At 46.5% G+C, this 17,002-nt stretch overlaps 1 protein-coding gene across 3 annotated transcripts in view; it reads left to right on the forward strand.

Moving 5' to 3' along the window:
• Positions 1 to 17,002, forward strand: part of FAT3 (FAT atypical cadherin 3) — a 648,833-nt gene that overhangs the window by 593,008 nt on the left and 38,823 nt on the right. For all 3 annotated transcript variants that reach the window (XM_077867437.1, XM_077867438.1, XM_077867439.1), the window contains 2 exons: positions 3,028 to 3,225; positions 6,068 to 6,866. In XM_077867437.1, coding sequence (XP_077723563.1) covers positions 3,028 to 3,225; positions 6,068 to 6,866 — 997 coding nt within the window. The remainder of the gene's footprint in view (positions 1 to 3,027; positions 3,226 to 6,067; positions 6,867 to 17,002) is intronic.

The raw sequence follows: 17,002 nt of genomic DNA on the forward strand, positions 1-17,002 counted from the left end.
AATCTTGCCTGCCGGGCACTAGTCCTTATGCACTCAGCCTTCCTCCTCTCTCTGGTTTCACTCATCATGTCGTCTCTTTTTTTTCCTTTATACCTGATAAAAGAGCCTGACTCTTCCCAGCAACTGACTGATAAGTATTGGTGAGCACTGTTGCCAACTGGGTTCTTTCTACTGTCGGGCACTTTGCGTGTACTGCTTGTCCCCATCACAGCCCAATGACATGGGAGAGGGAGGCAGCCCCGGCTCCACAGTGAGGGAGCTAAGGGCCTGAGGGGTTCAGTAGCTCATCCAAGGTGGCACACTCGGGATTTGAACTCGGGTCAGCCTTCTGCAGAAAGTGCCCTGTCTTCTCCCCAGCCACAGGCTGCCTTTCAGCCTCTCCATGCTGTCCCAGCAGCGGAGGGAGATTGTTGCAGACTGTCTCATCTCTCCAAGACAGATTGGGCATCAGGAAAGAGTTGCTGCTCATTAAAATCAATCTTCCATAAGCAATTTGTTTAGGACTTTAAATCCACCTGCTACTTAGAATTACGCTGCGGGATGGAGTAGCTTTACTACTGATATTGTGCTCTCAGGAGGGCATGACTCTTCTTCTCATCCATTTTTTCATTCAAAAGATGTTTCATCTTTTTGAGCTCGGTGCTAGGGGTGGAGCTGCCTCCACTTCCCAACTCTGGGAGGTTCAGGGAAGCCAGTCCGGGACCACTGTGGGCCTGGAGGAGCCAGAGGAAAGGGGGATGGATATATGTGTTGTGAGGGGGCCTCAGCTCGTCCAGAGACCCAGTTCTTGCCTGATCCAGTTTGGCCTCAGAATCGCCTCCCGCGGAGGCTGCAGGCTCTGTGGGCAGAAGGTAAGATGAGAGTGAGCCAGGTCTGGAGGGACGTCTTTGGAATAACATCAAGACTGCGTCTGGCCACGTCTGGCAGCAGGCTCCCCACCTCCAGAGGAGGACTGGGAGGAGAGCAGGGAGGAGGGGTGCGCTCACTCAGAAAGCAAGCAGCCCTCTGCTTCTTGCCTCCCACTTTGTCAGCGAAATCTGATTCCTTCACCAGTGGTAGTTTGGTCTTCCTCTCTTCTCTGATGCTCTTTCCAGCAGTCGTGCCTTCTCCTCCCCTCTCCGGCTTCCCCCAAGCTGCCCCCAGGGCCTGCACCTTCTCGCATTTCCCTTTCTTGAAGATCCCTGCCCTCCTCCTGGGCTGCCTCCCAGGGTGGAGCTGCTCGCCTTGCCTCTGTGTGCTCACCCCAAAACAAAATGGGCTCTGCTTGCTGAACATTCAGTTTTATGACACCCATCAATCAGTCTGACAGACCATTTCCACATGCACCACAGGAGAAACAAGAATCGCAGCCATGAGCAGTGACCGTGGCTCCTGTCACCCTGGGGCCTGGCTCTGTCCTCTCTCCCCCTTCCTTCTCAGATAGTGAACCCTGGGGCTGGCTCTCTCTCTCTCTCTCTCTCTCTTTCTTTCTCTCTCTCTCTCTCTGTCTCCCTCTCTCTCCAGTGGAGGAAATGGCCTTTATAAAGTGAGCAAACAAATCAATAAATCTTCTATTTTGTGTGGTGCTGAGTATGCTGTCACCGCGAAATAGTAAATTCTGTGCAGGGCTGAGGCAGTGCCGTGGCTAATGCCAGAGGGAAACAGAGGCTAGTTCTTGATGACAAAAAGGCCACTTGAGGGGCTCCTGTGTGGCTCGGGAGTTGAGCATCTGCCTTTGGCTCAGTGTGTGATCCCAGGGTCCGGGGATCCAGTCCTGCATCAGGCTTCCCACAGGGAGCCTGCTTCTCCCTCTGCCTATGTCTCTGCCTCTCTCTCTCTCTCTCTCCCTGCATCATGAATAAATAAATAAAAATCTAAAAACAAAGAAAAGGCCACTTGAGAGAAGGCACAAAATGAGAGGTCCTAAAGGTCCTTTTCTCTTTCTCCTTCAGAGAACATTCCTTGCTTTTTCCAAACCAGGATAATCTCCTTATTCCAACACATGGTTTTCATAAGACTAACTCAGCCCTGAAAGCTTGAGTGTGCCTGTCCCGTACGTGACTCCTGTCCACACTGCAGCGTATCATGGTCTCCATCTCCATGACCCAAACTTATTTAATGCTGAATCGATGTCATCAGAAGGCCTGAACTAATGAAACTGACTTCAGGCCCAAGCTGTGGTGATACCGAAGTCTAAACAGAGCAGGGCAGGAAAACCAATGCCTGAGCTACAGAGGAATTTAATTTGGCGTTATCGGACTAAGGAGAACCCTCGCCCCAAGAAGGGGTGACAAAGAGCCTTTGTGTCTCTATTTTGGGGAAAAGGCAGAGAGGTTCTGTAACATGATGCTTGAATGATAACATCAGGGTTTCCAAAAATTCTGATGACTTGAAGGATTTTCTTTCTCTTCATTTTCAGTTTGAGGAATAGTTTACCCCCCTTGCTCTTTTCTCGAGAAACCCGGCAGAACCGTGTTCAGAGGGGTGAGGTGTCAAGGCCCATTTCCCACCCGGCATATGCCTTTGTGTACTTGCTGGGAAGTTGCCAGGACATGCCCCAATCCCCACCCCATCCCCGAGCAAGTCCAATCTTGTGACACCATGTCAGTGTTGGGCCTCAGCATGATCGTGTTGTGATGGGGGTGATGAAGTGCCTTCCCATCCCAAAAGGTTGATGCTTTCTTGGCCTTGAGGGGCCTTCCGACCTACTCACAAAAGGCTGGCGAGCACCCTGTTTCCCCAGAGCTGCTTAGGTGATCTCAGGGAAATGAAGGACAAGATGGAGCTGGTGCCACCCTGGGAGGTCCTGATGTTCCCACCTGCAGCTCAGCGTCTCAGGGGCAGTGGAGGGGAGGCAGCCAAGGATGCAGAGCATGATGCTTGCAGACACCCGCCTATTTTCAGAAGAGAAGATAATATCACAGGGAATCCCTTCTGCTCAAAGCCCTGTTTTCTCGCCAGTAATGATGGTTTGTTTGGTTTTTTTTTTTTTTCAATGTGAAGAGAGGTGTAATTTTATCTTCCTTTTTAATATCCTCTTTTATGCAGGAAAATAAGCCAGTAGGCACCAGCATCTTGCAGCTGGTGGTGACAGACAGGGACTCATTCCACAATGGGCCTCCCTTCTCCTTCTCGATTTTGTCGGGAAACGAAGAAGAGGAGTTCGTGCTGGACCCACATGGGATCCTGCGATCAGCCGTGGTCTTCCAGCACACGGAGTCTCCAGAGTACGTGCTGTGTGTCCAGGTATGACCCGTCTGTCCAGGTACAGCCCGTCCTCTGTCTGCATCAGGCCACCTTTGGCCTGTGCCTGTTGGATGGGTTTTCTTTGTTGAGCAAGTCAACAGAATTCATTACTGTGCAGGAATGTTCCCCCTTTTACTCTCAAATTCAATTTCACACCAATAAAAGCGGCCTCTTTGTGTGAAATTGAACAGGAAGGAAGGGAAGCGTCATTGTTCAGAGGGACAATCCTGTAGGCTGTGCCAACCAGACAGTAGCTGGGCTGAAACCTGCATTCTAAAAACTCCCGGGGTTCTAACTGACCCTCCAAGACCACTAACTGGTCAAGGCTTGCTGCTTTATACTGAGTAGAAGTTGCCACATTACTCCACCCGCCAAAGCTCCCAGTCTTTGTCCTAATGTGATTGAGGCATATCATGGCCTCTGCTTCTGAAGCAGAATTTTGCTTGGTAAATTGTCCCAGAGAGGCAGGAGGGGACCAAGCACTCAGATGGCCATGGCCTCCCAGCATGTCAGCTTCCTCAAGATCAATGGCCTGTGTGAAATGAAATAGGACAAAGAGGCCAAAGTATGGAAAGGGTGTGGCTAAGAGCAGAAAATGAGTTCTCAGGAATTAATTTTGCCTGTACCAAGATTTGGGTCCCATCCGTGAAACTAAGTGACTTTTTGATTCGCAGATGCCACAGAGGGCAACCCTAAGTCATTACTAATGGTAGCAATAATTATTATTTATGTTTGGATAGCATTTCATTGTGTTCATTATTTCTTAGAATAAACTATGGCTTACTCTGCTCCATGAAACCTTCCGAATTAATGGCTTTCGGCTCTGAGCATGTCCCTAAAGTTAAACTACACCAAGTGCTAAGTTTCTGCCTTCACAAGGTCCCTGTGTGCATCAGTCACGTTTCCTTCCTTGCCTCACTTTACTCTGTACCTCCTCATATAGTCACTGTTGCAGGAGCCTCTTGGGTGACTCCTCATGCTTTCCTGATGTATCCCTATGTATCCCTGATGTATCCCTCCCAGATTACTCATTCCACTTTGGTTTTGTCAGTGCCCTAAACCAGGCTTCCACCAACTGTAGCCTCTGGACCATATCTTGCCCTCACCCTGTTTCTATACACAAAATTTTGTTGGAACGTAGCCTAATCCATTCATTTATGTATGCTCTGGCTACTCCCACACTGGAAACATAGTTGATTATTGATAGAGATCCTATAACCCCAAAGCCTAAAACTATTCCTTATCTAGCCCTCTACAGAAAAGGTGGGCCAACTTCTGCCCTGAACTAAAGCCTCTGTGGCTCCCTAGTGCCTGAAAACTTGGGATCTGTAGGCTGAACTCCAGCCCCACATGCTCTGATTTTGAATTTCAGGGTCCTTGAGCAAATGTGGTTCTCCAGTCCTGCTCAGTCCACAGGCCCACTGAACAGTCCCCTCCCATCCAGAGGCTTCATGCCCTTTTGTCACCCCTCTGCTCGCTGACATATGAGCGGGCATTGTCTGGCCTATGAAGTCCATGCTCATTGCTGTCCTTTGAGGCCTTCCACAGTTTGATTTCAAGTTCAGCCTGATTTGTTAAACTTATCTGTTCCTGCATGACTTTTCCCTTTCAGCAGCTCTGGTTCACATGATTAATCACATTAATTCAGATGCACTAAGTACTTCCGGGAGTCAGGCCTGTGCTAGGCACTTCGCAACCACTGTGTCTTTTCATCCGCACAACACCAGAACCCTGTGAAGTAGATTCTGCTATTATCCTCATGTTTAAAGGCACACAAATTGAAGTTCAGAAATGATAAGTAACGTCCTCAAGGCTAGACACACAGAGAATGGCAGTCAAGATTCAAACTCCATGTGATTGATGCCCAAGTCCCTGCTTTAACTCTCCCACCTACAAGGGCATATCTCCTTGGGAACACTTGACCTGCGAGGTCCATCCACCACATCCCTCCATCCTCTGACATCTGTGCAGACCCGGTCCATGGGAATCTGCCCATCTCTGGAGCTCTACAGCACTAACTACCACCATGTTGCACGTGACAGGTGTTCAGTGAAGATCTGCTGTCGGAGGGGTGCTTCTATCAATTCCTGTATATAGAAGGAAGACAAAGTGTTTTTCAGGCTACCTATTTTTCCCTTCTGCATCCCATTTTTTTATTCTAAACCATAATATTGTGTAATTCACACCCAATGTCATTTCTTGAATGTACAGAAAGGAGTTCTCTGGCCCAATCAAAGGTAAAGAATCCAAAAAGAACAAAGATTGGTCCTCCCGGTGAGAATACCACTGTATGCATGAGGTTCCCCCGTGGCTTCTGTTTCAAAATGAAAACCAGGCCAGTGTGTTGCAGGCATGTTGGATCTCAAAGCACCCTCTGTCCTTCCCTGTTCACCCCCAATGGCTACATTGTGTGGACACATTTTATTGTCCATAACAGAGTATACATGTGCACCCCTAAGGTGATAAATCATTCCTCTTACTGCAGTGCGCGCCTTCGGTATTTTCCTGGGCAGTGACGAGATGGAGAAAGAGCAAACATGAGTAAAGGAATAAATGTCCTCTCTCTGAGTTTTGTTTTTTGTTTTTTGTGTTTTTTTAAAGATTTTATTTATTTACTCATGAGAGAGAGAGAGAGAGGGAGAGTCAGAGACACAGGCAGAGGGAGAAGCAGGCTCCACGCAGGGAGTCCCACGTGGGACTCAATCACGGGTCTCCAGGATCAGGCCCTGGGCTGAAGGCGGCACTAAACCGCTGAGCCACCTGGGCCACCCGAGTTTTGTTGTTTTTAAAATTATTCTGGTTTTTCTTAGTTCCTTGCCTTTCTCCCTCTTGGCTGTTTCAGGCAAAAGACTCAGGCAAACCTCAGCAAGTTTCTCACTCCTACATCCGTGTGCGGGTCATTGAAGAAAGTATTCACAAGCCCACGGCCATCCCCCTGGAAATTTACATTGTCACCATGGAGGACGATTTTCCTGGTGGGGTCATTGGGAAGATCCATGCCACAGATCAAGACATGTATGATGTGCTCACATTTTCCTTGAAATCAGAGCAGAAAAGCTTATTCAAAGTGAACAGTCACGATGGGAAGATCATCGCCCTGGGGGGTCTAGACAGCGGCAAGTATGTCCTGAATGTGTCAGTGAGTGACGGACGCTTCCAGGTGCCCATCGATGTGGTGGTGCATGTGGAACAGCTAGTGCATGAGATGCTGCAGAACACCGTCACCATCCGCTTTGAGAACGTGTCCCCCGAGGACTTCGTGGGGCTGCACATGCATGGCTTCCGGCGCACTCTGCGGAACGCCGTCCTCACCCAGAAGCAGGACAGCCTGCGCATCATTAGCATCCAGCCCGTAGCGGGGACCAACCAGCTGGACATGCTGTTTGCTGTGGAAATGCACAGCAGTGAGTTCTACAAGCCAGCCTACCTGATCCAGAAGCTGTCCAATGCCAGGAGACATCTGGAGAACATCATGCGCATCTCAGCCATCCTGGAGAAAAACTGCTCGGGGCTGGACTGCCAGGAGCAGCATTGTGAGCAAGGCTTGTCCCTGGATTCCCATGCACTCATGACCTACAGCACGGCACGCATAAGCTTCGTGTGCCCGCGTTTCTACAGGAATGTGCGCTGCACCTGTAACGGTGAGTGTGGTTTGGAGTTCCCTCACGTTTCCCACGATCTGAGTAGACTGGGCTGCCATTCTTGATAAACAGGCATTCATCCATTCACTCATTCAGGGAGATGTTTACTGGCCACCTACCATGCGCTAAGTCACCATGAGAGAAGCAGGACAGGCTGAGTCTCCACTCCCATGGAGCAGATAGCTTACTGAGCAGCACAGACCAGCAGGCCAGCAGGATCCCACGCGTTAAGTATTGCTAGGGGAAGTACGAAATCCTGCAGGAGGACTTGACAGGTTGGGATAAAGCATAGGTAGGAATCAGACATGTGAGAACAGGCAAAGGAAGAACATTCCAGGCCAGGGAGCAGCTTGTATGAGGAAGGTTCAGGGCAGGAAGGAAGCCCACACCAGGGGAGTGGGAGAGATGTTCTGTCCCTGGAAGGGTGGGCGTGATGACATGAGATCTGTGAGCAGGCCCAGGGTTCACACAAGGGCCTTCAGCCGGGATGAAAATTGTAGAAATTGTCCGAAGGCAGGAGGAGCCGTGGGCTGATGTGAAGTGAAGAAGTGACGGGACCAGCTCTGGCTTTCACAAAGAGTGTGCCGGCTGCAGAGGGGAATGGAGTAGCCAGGGCTGGGCCAGAGGCAGGGCAACAAGTTAGGAAGCTGTTGCCAAGGGTAAAAGCATTCAGATTTGCTTCTGTGAAAAATGTGCCACGTACCTAGGAGCTCAGCCAAGGGATGGATTCAGCCCTCAGAGCAGAGGAGATGGAATGGCTCAAGTTTGTTGATATAACCAGAGTCCCCAAACCTTGACCTTTCCTGGTCAGAGGCCATAGCCGCCCAGAGTCACAGGCCCACAGCGGTCAGCGAGAAGTATTGCTCTCTGCCTCCTTTCCTCTCTGACATGTGCAGCCATAAATTCACTGCCCTCTTCTCAGAAAATTACACCCAGAGTTTTTCTAGCCAGCATGAACTTGGCACAAAGGGGCCATAGCCGGAAGAGAGGCCATTTGTAAAACATCCCTTTAGGTAACTGGGGACAGGCAAGCCTCTGGCCTCTTTCCCCCTATAGAAAGTTCTTGGTTGCAGTTTGGAAAAGAAGCTCCTCAGAGGAGAGCTCATAAGATCACAGATCCCTCCCAGAGACATTCTGGCAGCCTCCACACAGCCCAGAAAAGTGCCAGTCACTCACCCTGTGGTCCCCAGTGAATTCTAGGCTTCCATCAGATAGATACTGTCATAGCTGACCTGTTGAATATGTAAATAAGCTCCAAGGTAACTCAACGCATGCATGCTAGATGCGATGCATTTCTGGCAGATGCCACCAACATGCAGGATTTATGAATGCCAGCTGTCCGGGCTTTACCTAGATTTCCTTTGTAGGCAAACTGATTTATGCACCAAAGCTCTGCGAGGGCCTTCATGCAGTGATTCACAGCAGGGTTCAAAAGAGGTTCACTGCAGGACAGGGTAGACCCTGCAGGAGAAACTAAACCAGCTAATTAATCCTCATGCTCCGAGAACTCATGTCAGTCAGCAAAAATCTATGGTGGCAGCAGTGTGCTAGGCACTAAAGTTTCAAGGTGGAAAAGACACAGTCCTTGCCCTTAGGAGCTGGCTACTGTGAGGTTGGTGAGCTTGCAAGTACGTATTTGCAATAACAATGTTATAATAAATGCCAGAGAATAGGAAGGACAGGATCCCCGCTATGGCCAGAGGGAAGCTCTCTGTGACATTTCTACACCACAGACTGTCTACGTCCGGGGTCTTGAGGTGTGAGTACGAGCTCATCAAGAAGAGACAGAGGAAAAAAAAAAAAAGAAGAGACAGAGGAGCCGAGACTAGGCAGAATTTCTAGAAAGAAGGAATTTATGGACACCTGGGTGGCTCAGTGGTTGAGCGCCTGCCTTCAGCTCAGGGCATGATCCCAGTCCTGGGATTGAGTCCCACATCAGGCTCACTGCATGGAGCCTGCTTCCCCCTCTGCCTGTGTCTCCGCCTCTCCCTCTGTGTCTCTTGAGAATAAATAAATAAAAATTAAAAAAAAAATAAGGAGGAATTTTAACGGGTGATTTTTAATGGAGAGAGGGAGGTTTTTCATGAGACATTAATGTTTTAAGTGCAGGGAGTTTTGAGGTGGTGTCCTTGCCCAGGACTTCCGTTCTCTGGTCCCCATAAACCTTTCTATGCCCAGTAAACCCAGAATGCTGGAAGCTTTTGTGATTCAACCCTCGGGCATCCCATGAAGAGGCCTTCTTGGTTTGAAAAGTGAACGTTTCCTCAAAGAACGCTGTACGTCAGTTCAGGCTCATCTCAGAGCCTCTTCTAACCTTCAAGTCACTCTTGTAATTAAGCTGTAGAATAAAATACTGGATTTCAGTAGTAAAAACACTTGGAAAGGTCATCTGGCCCAGTTCCATCTTCAGCAGGTGATGTACAATAATCTCCATTTGATAAATGTGGCAACTCGGTGCCCTGCCCAAGACGGTACAACTGGAGAGAATGGCATGCAGATTCAAAAAAAGGCTTTTCTTGGGCTCCTCTTTTATCTCCATCTGAAGAACAGGGGTCTTTCCTGTCTCCTGTGAATCATTAGCCCAGTGCTATATGCTTATAAGAATACTTGGATCACCTCATTTTCCCCAGCAGACTGATCAGTAGCCTCACAGCACCATCCCAGGACAGCAGAGGGGCTCTCAGACACCAGCATGCACACTTGGGGCTTACCAGAAATGCACATTGCTAGCCCCACACTCAAATCTAAAAAAAAAAAGGTTTCAAGTGGAGCCTAGGAGTCTATACAAGTAGCCCTGGGTGATGCTGGTGGTCAGGAAAGCAAACATGGAGAAATCTCACAGCAAGATAAGAAAGATTTCCTGCAGGTTCAGGGGGCAAGCTCTTCGTTAGAAATAGAAATAGCTCCCACTTCCTCTAAAGTGTCCTCTAATGAAAATACAGTGAGAAACTGTTAAGGAAAGCATTAGGCATTTTAGGCATTTTCTCATTTATTGGATGGAGAGGTAAATGAATTCAATAAATGCCCCCCTTAAAACACGCACGCACATGCACAACCAGTATTGACTACTCCTCGGTTTACCCTGGGAGCTTGGCAGATAACAATAAATGGACTTTCCACCACTCTGTGGAATAATTACGTTGATAAATAGAAGTAGCTGCCTATTCTGGACTGTGTAGCAATATTTATACAGATCTGGCCTCAATATGCTCCTCCCAACTTCCAACTCATCTTTCTCTCACACACAGATTTTGGGCCCAATTAACAAAATTAGCATCTTGAACCAAAATGCTGAGTTGCTTTGACAAAATGAAAGCAGACTTGAATTTTAGTGCCAAATAGGCTCATTAAATTCCAGCCACCATGGAGCATCATGTTTGAACATAACTTTAAGAGATACAAAGTTCTGATGTCATGAGATGACTCCTGGTAAACTACACATTTAATGAACATCAGCACTTCAGTTAAAGCCTGACACCAATTTAAATGCGCAGAGAATGATGGATCCCTTGCATTCCTATAAGGAAAGCAAGAGGACAGAGCATCAGAAACAGCCCACAGGGCCGTGCTGATTGCTCATTTTTTAAAATTTCATTGACTTTTCAAAAGTCTGATAGAAATATCTATCAAAAGGGAGACAGGGCAGCCTGGGTGGATCAGTGGTTTAGCACCGCCTTCAGCCCAGGGCCTGATCCTAGAGACCTGGGATCAAGTCCCACATCAGGCTCCCTGCATGGAGCCTGCTTTACCTCTGCCTGTGTCTCTGCCCCACACACCCCCTCTCATGAATAAATAAATAAAATCTTAAAAAATATATATTTAAAAAAGGGAGATAGTTGTCCAGGAGAATGGACTGTTTAGGAGACCATCAGAGTCTTAAGACCAGAGTGCTGATGGTAGTGACAGCCAGAGCTCCAAATAAAGTGAAAGGAGCATCAGCCATGGGTGAAGCATGGTAGTAGCCAGGTAGAGTGTGAGCAACAGCAGTCCTGCCCCCACCCATGGGATACAGTGGTGTCACAAGATTATGTTGGGGAGGTGAAAGCAACACTGGAGCACATTATGAAGGGGATGCCCACTGAGCTAGATGTGAAAGGATGCCTAGAATCAGGGCAGTGCTCCAGACCAAGAAGCATGAGAGCCAAGGCATGGAGGGAAGAAGCAGGGACAACAAAGTAACATTTACTGAGCTATGATCAGTGACTGCTCTGTTCTTCAAACATAGCTAATTGCATTTGGCTCTCATAGTCACCATAAAGGAAGGGTATCATTAACTTTCCTCCAAAGTTGAGGAAACTAAAACTCAGGAAGATCAGTTGACTTGCTCAAAGTCACAGAGCTACGTAAATGGCTGTGCCATGCTTCTCAGCTGCCAGTCCCAAGCACGGTGCCCTACTGTTTCTGCACAAGTTTGAAAGGAACTTGACTGTTCCCAATCCAACTGCCCACCCATGATAGACATCCTATCCTATTCACTCCACCCCTGGCACAGAAATTCAGCCAACCTCACAAGATGGGCCCGGACAATCTTCTCCCTTTGTGTGCACCCAAATCCACCTCCTTGTGATGTCACACATCTCCATCCATGAGAACCCCCCAGAACCTGATCTAATTCCTCCTATACAAGCTGCCCTCCAGATATTCAAGTGCAGCTGTTATGACCCTTTGAATCCTCTTTTCTTAGGCAATCTGCAGGAGTTCCTTTGGTCCTTGGCTGCAAACAAATAGAAGCTATAAACAGTTGTAGGTGATACAGTTAGGGCACAGAAGAGCACCAAGGAGGGGTCTTCGGTCCTATTGGAGGAGTCCATGAAAGGCATTGGAAGCAGTGAAGCTTGTCCTATTGGGTCTCTGCCAGGCAGGGGATGCATCATAAGCAGAGAAAGCAGCAAAGAGAAAGGCCCAAGAATATGGGGTACCCTTTCCTTTGCCCATTCCCTCAGCAGTGATTGACTGCTGAAAAAATATCTCTGCTTGAGTCAGGATCTGGGTGGGATGCTGGACTGGAAGTATAGTAGTAAGTGAGGCTGCCATGGCCCTCATCCTCATGGAGCATGAGCCAGCATCATGTGCTCGACGAACGACAAGAATGGTAAGGAGTCAGGATAGTCCGGGGGAGGAATACCGTGGGACAGGTAAATGGAGTCTGTGATAGGCAGTCATGGTAATGCACTTCTAATAAGCACAATAAAATAAAATGGTGAAGGCTTCTGCGAGGCAGTAAGACAGTTAAAACTTAGCTTTGAAAGTTTTTTAAAAGCAGAGAAAAATCTGAGATTGGGTGTGCACTTGGCCTGGGGCTCGTTAAGGCTAACTCTCAAAGAAGAAAGCCAATAGTCCCCATTCCAGTGGCTTCAAATAACCTTCAGTGTAGTCTGAATCTTAACCAGTTTCCCCCTACAAACTGGGGAGTTTGCATTTTGCATTCATAACAGCTACATCCCTATAGATCCCTCATCTCCAGTACACACAAGTTCCAAAATGCCAGAAGTTTAGAGGGGTCTACCCTGGTGGTGACATCAGCTTCTCAGCATGTGGATCTTCCCTTATCTATTCCACCCACCCACAATTGCCCCAGAGAGGAGGTCTTCAATGAAACTGTGCTTAGCCTTCAGCGAAATCATTCAGAAAATACAGCTGAGCCACGCAAACACCATTCCAGATGAATCTGTGCTTGTAGGAGAACCAGAAGAGACCACTTCAGATACAAGAGACCTCTGGAGAATATGTTTTAAACCTTTACGTGGGCCAAGAATTAAGAGGAAAGCTTATTGACTTGTGTGGCATTTGCTAAGGCATGGCATCTTGGCAAAGTGTGTGAATTTAGGGTTAGGATATATACCATTAGTTACTGGATCTACAATATAATGAGGCATCAAGAGGTTGAATCAGCTCAAAGTGTTGGTGATAATAATCACAGGTAGATACTGATATATTAGCTCAAGGCATAGACTTAATCCCGGTAGCTACGGGAATTCTGGGGGAGACAGGCAAGAGCCATAAATATGGCAGTGAGACCCTCCAAAAACCCCAAGAGGATCACCTTTCTTTTCTGTGCAGGTTCCAAAGCTCTGAAGCTTCTGCTCCAGTGAATTGTATGTTGTCAGCTTTGTAGAAAGTGACCTATTTTTCCACCTGAGCAGCGCTTCAGAATGTGGAAACCTTCTCTAAGAGAATAGCCACATTGCATGCACCTTTCTCCTGGCAGCAAGGCAGTAGAGAAAAAAAAATATCTCTGCTTGAGACAAGGTAGCCGAGGGGCTGACCCTACAGTGGCCTGAGACGCTTATTAATAAAAAAGCTCTAGGCCTTATCTCATACCTCCTGTGCACACAGTGTTTCATATCATCTATCAATTTGCAAATCAAGAATTTGACCCAAAAAAGACAGCAAGAGAAAGGTTACACTTGAGTTCAGGTTTCTGCCACGTGGTTGAGTCAAACTTGTGTCTCCAGTTTTGAGATCCTGCAATAATTTGTTTTTACTTGAAGTTTCTCCCTTTAAAAATTGCTTTCACATACATTAGCCCATTTAATCCTCACAAGTTTCTGGACAATTATTATCCTTGCTTTTCAGAAAAGGATATCGAGACTCAGAGAGGTCAAGTGACCTGTTTGGAGCCACACAGTAAATAAGTGGCATAGCTGGTCAGAGCCAAGATTCAGGCCTGCTGCTTGGCAGTGCAGATCCTTTCCTGTCACACTGTGCTGGCTTCTTGAGGGGACCTGGGCATGGGGAACAGAGCTCTCTCTGCCCACTTTGTCTTCTTTTTTTTTGCTAAAAACATCCGATCCTTCTGTCCTGCCACAACAAATGGTGTCAGTTGGTTTGATAAAGTGGGACCCTTCTCCCTTCATGCTAATTCTGGCACCAAATTGATGGATGCCTGGAGATGCAGGACATGTAGGTCTAGAGCCTCCACCCCACCAAGCTGTCACTGATCACAGCACAAGTTAATTAAACCGGGATTATTTAATGATAGTTAATAAGATAAACTTCCTCCCAGAGGCCAGTGGGACCTGACACTCTTGTCTCGTAACCACTACCATGATAAGGCACTGAAGACTCCTACAATAATAGGTGTATATACTTCCATGAAAGGGGGATGATTTCTAAAAACAAGTTAACCCCACTGCATCCCTTTAAAGCATACTGGGTTTTATGTTGCTAGAGGATTTTGGGCTTTCCTGAAAAGAGGGTTATTATCCCCAGAAAAGTGTCCCTGGGACCCAAACATCTGGGTATATCTGAGGTCAAGGGACACACAACATTGTTCAGAGTTGGCGTCCAAAAGTCAAGTCCCTCTGACAATATATATGTCCGAAAGGACCTAATAGCTTATCCTAATTGATAGGGAGGGAAGAACTACAGTAACGTACATGGGGAATATTTAATTTGGGGAAACCGTTTTTCGTAGCAGAGTCTATCCCTATTCTGAATAGACTGCATTTTACACACATGCTCACATCTGTCCCCAGCCAAGGAGGACATTACGTTTTACCCTGACCTCCAGACTCTCATCTGCCTTCCTGCTCTTTTGAGCCACAGGAGAGCGGACCAAACCAAGAGCAGAGTGAGCTGACAGGAGCAGCTGGAGTCTGAATGTTTACCACTGTTGCGGTGCCGGGCTGAGACTTGGTGAGGGGGGCCCCGGAGGATTTTTCATGCATCAAGAGATAGATCACTTGCCAAGAACTGTCCCCCTTGCCTTAAAAAGCCTATTAAAAATAAAAAGAAATAAAAAGAACCTATCAAAGTCAATGGATGCTAGAATGAATAGAAATATACTTATTATATATCCAATAGGCATATTACTATTACTTTTAGAATGTACAAATTATAATACTTGCATTAATGTAATTTTTTATATATCCTCCATCTAGACTTTTCATAATGGGAACTGAATTTAACATAATCCATTAATTTAGTGGATGTAATTATATGGGTTCTATGGTTATAACATGATGAAAAGAGAAAAAGCTGTGAGTTTGAACCCCAGCTGCTGGTCTGAGTGGCTTTGGCTTTAAACCAAGATAAGAGGGATGGTGACAGAGTAAAAAACATGCCAGCTACTAGCGCAGGGCTGATGGTAAGAGAAAAGGTTAAGAATGTGGATAAAAGGAAGACGTACTCAAGTGCTGTTTTAACCGGAAATACTGTTTAGTTTTTATTATATATGCTTATAGCAATTTTTTTTTTAATCTTGCCATAATTCCTGCAGGAGAAAATAGCTTTACTGTCACGGGTCTGAAATTATCTAGCCCTCTTTCCCAGCCCTTTGAAATAGTGGCCTTTAAACTGGACTTTTGACAATGCACAGTTTCTTAACAGTGTAGCCTTGCACTAGAGTAGAAAGGTGATGTGTGTCGCTGTGTCTCGGAAACAGAAATTTAGGGATCCCTGGGTGGCGCAGCGGTTTGGCGCCTGACTTTGGCCCAGGGCGCGATACTGGAGACCCGGGATCGAATCCCACGTCGGGCTCCTGGTGCATGGAGCCTGCTTCTCCCTTTGCCTATGTCTGTGCCTCTCTCTCTCTCTCTATGTGACTATCAAAAATAAAATAAATAAATAAATAAAATATTAAAAAAAAAAGAAACAGAAATTTAAAGAAAGATATCCTTTGGCTGGCTAAAGTAGGACATGGAAAAAGACATATCCATGGAATGGGAAGAAACAGATTTCTTAAATATATAAACTACTGCTTCTGTGTCTGATGGGAAGGTGATGCCCAGGTAATTCAGAGTTACATCCATTTGGTGGGATGTGTTTTGTGATTCATTTATGCACATGGCCACCTTCACACGGCCAAGGTTAGCGTTGGGCTGAATTTGCATTTTTGAGCATCTGCATTTAGGAGCAACCAGGAAGTGTGCAGGCCATCTGAAACTGAAATGAAGCCACACATGGAGACAGGAAAAAGTCAGCTGGCAACTTTTCATGAATGAGCATTAACACATGCAAGCAATAGAGCCACTCACTAGGACTGGCTCATTCCCATGAAACACAGCCCCTTGTTACTCAAGCCCGAATTTAAAATGCTCCCTTCTTTTGTGAGGACTTCTGACATTCTCCCGGGAAACACAATTGTCCCTTCTCTGGTTGCGCTCACGTACCTCTATCAAAGTGGTTACCTTATTGTACTGTCCTCATGTATTTGCTCATTGTCTCTTAGAGGGAAGGAGGAAGAGGTGGTATTGTTTGCTTTCATCTATATATGTCCAGGTTTATCACCTCTTTGGCCCTGAAAAATTCTTTGTAGAATGCACACATCAAAACTTATTTAAAAACTGGTTATCAGAAGCCCTTTGAAGCAGATCATAAGGTGGCAGCATGGCTGTTTTAAGTTGCATAAATGTTGATAAATACATGGTAGGAGTAAAGATTTCTTAGGACGAAAATAGGAAGATGTATTCTGGGGCACTTACGTCTTTTAGAACCATTTGTAGAGATCATTCCGAATTTTCAGTTGAAAATCCCTTCATCTTCTAAGATTTTGTAAGCTGGATTGTTGCCAAGAGTATCTTTTATGGCTGAGCTCTAAACTGGTGGAAAATAGGATTTACAAATTCTGAGTTTGCTGGTGCTACTTATATTGCTCTTCTCAAGGATTACAGTTTTTAAATGTTTATATGTAGTAGCATTAAATTTCTGCTTTCTTCTGGACAAAGAAATGACTGTGTAATGGGACAATATGCTTAATGATAAGGAAGGAGTTAGGATGGAAGGGAGCATGGTAATGGGTCAGATCATCCCAGGAAAAAAACTGCTGATGTCCGCATGTTCTTGGTTTGCAGAGTTGGTGCGCCTTTAGGCCACTACTAACTCAGTCATGGGCAATTTTTCAGTCGTGTCTCCTTTTCTAGAGTCCTTTTACTGCTCAGACTCTCACCACGTTGAAAGTGGCCTAATCACATTTGAACTACCCAAGATTTCTGAAACGGGCGCTTCTGCTGGTGGGCCCACGTTTGCCATCACCACAGTTCTGAAATGACTCACTTAGGTCCTGAATTTTGCCTTCATCAGTTAATCTGTTTTCTAGGATTTTCTTTCTGAGGGATTAACCTTTCATCTCACTGTGCTGTGAACATCAAACAGGTAGCCAGAAAACCTATCTTTGCCCAGGGTAATTTGACTGT

The sequence above is a fragment of the Canis aureus genome, chromosome 23, assembly GCF_053574225.1.
Source record: "Canis aureus isolate CA01 chromosome 23, VMU_Caureus_v.1.0, whole genome shotgun sequence".
NCBI lineage: Eukaryota > Metazoa > Chordata > Mammalia > Carnivora > Canidae > Canis > Canis aureus.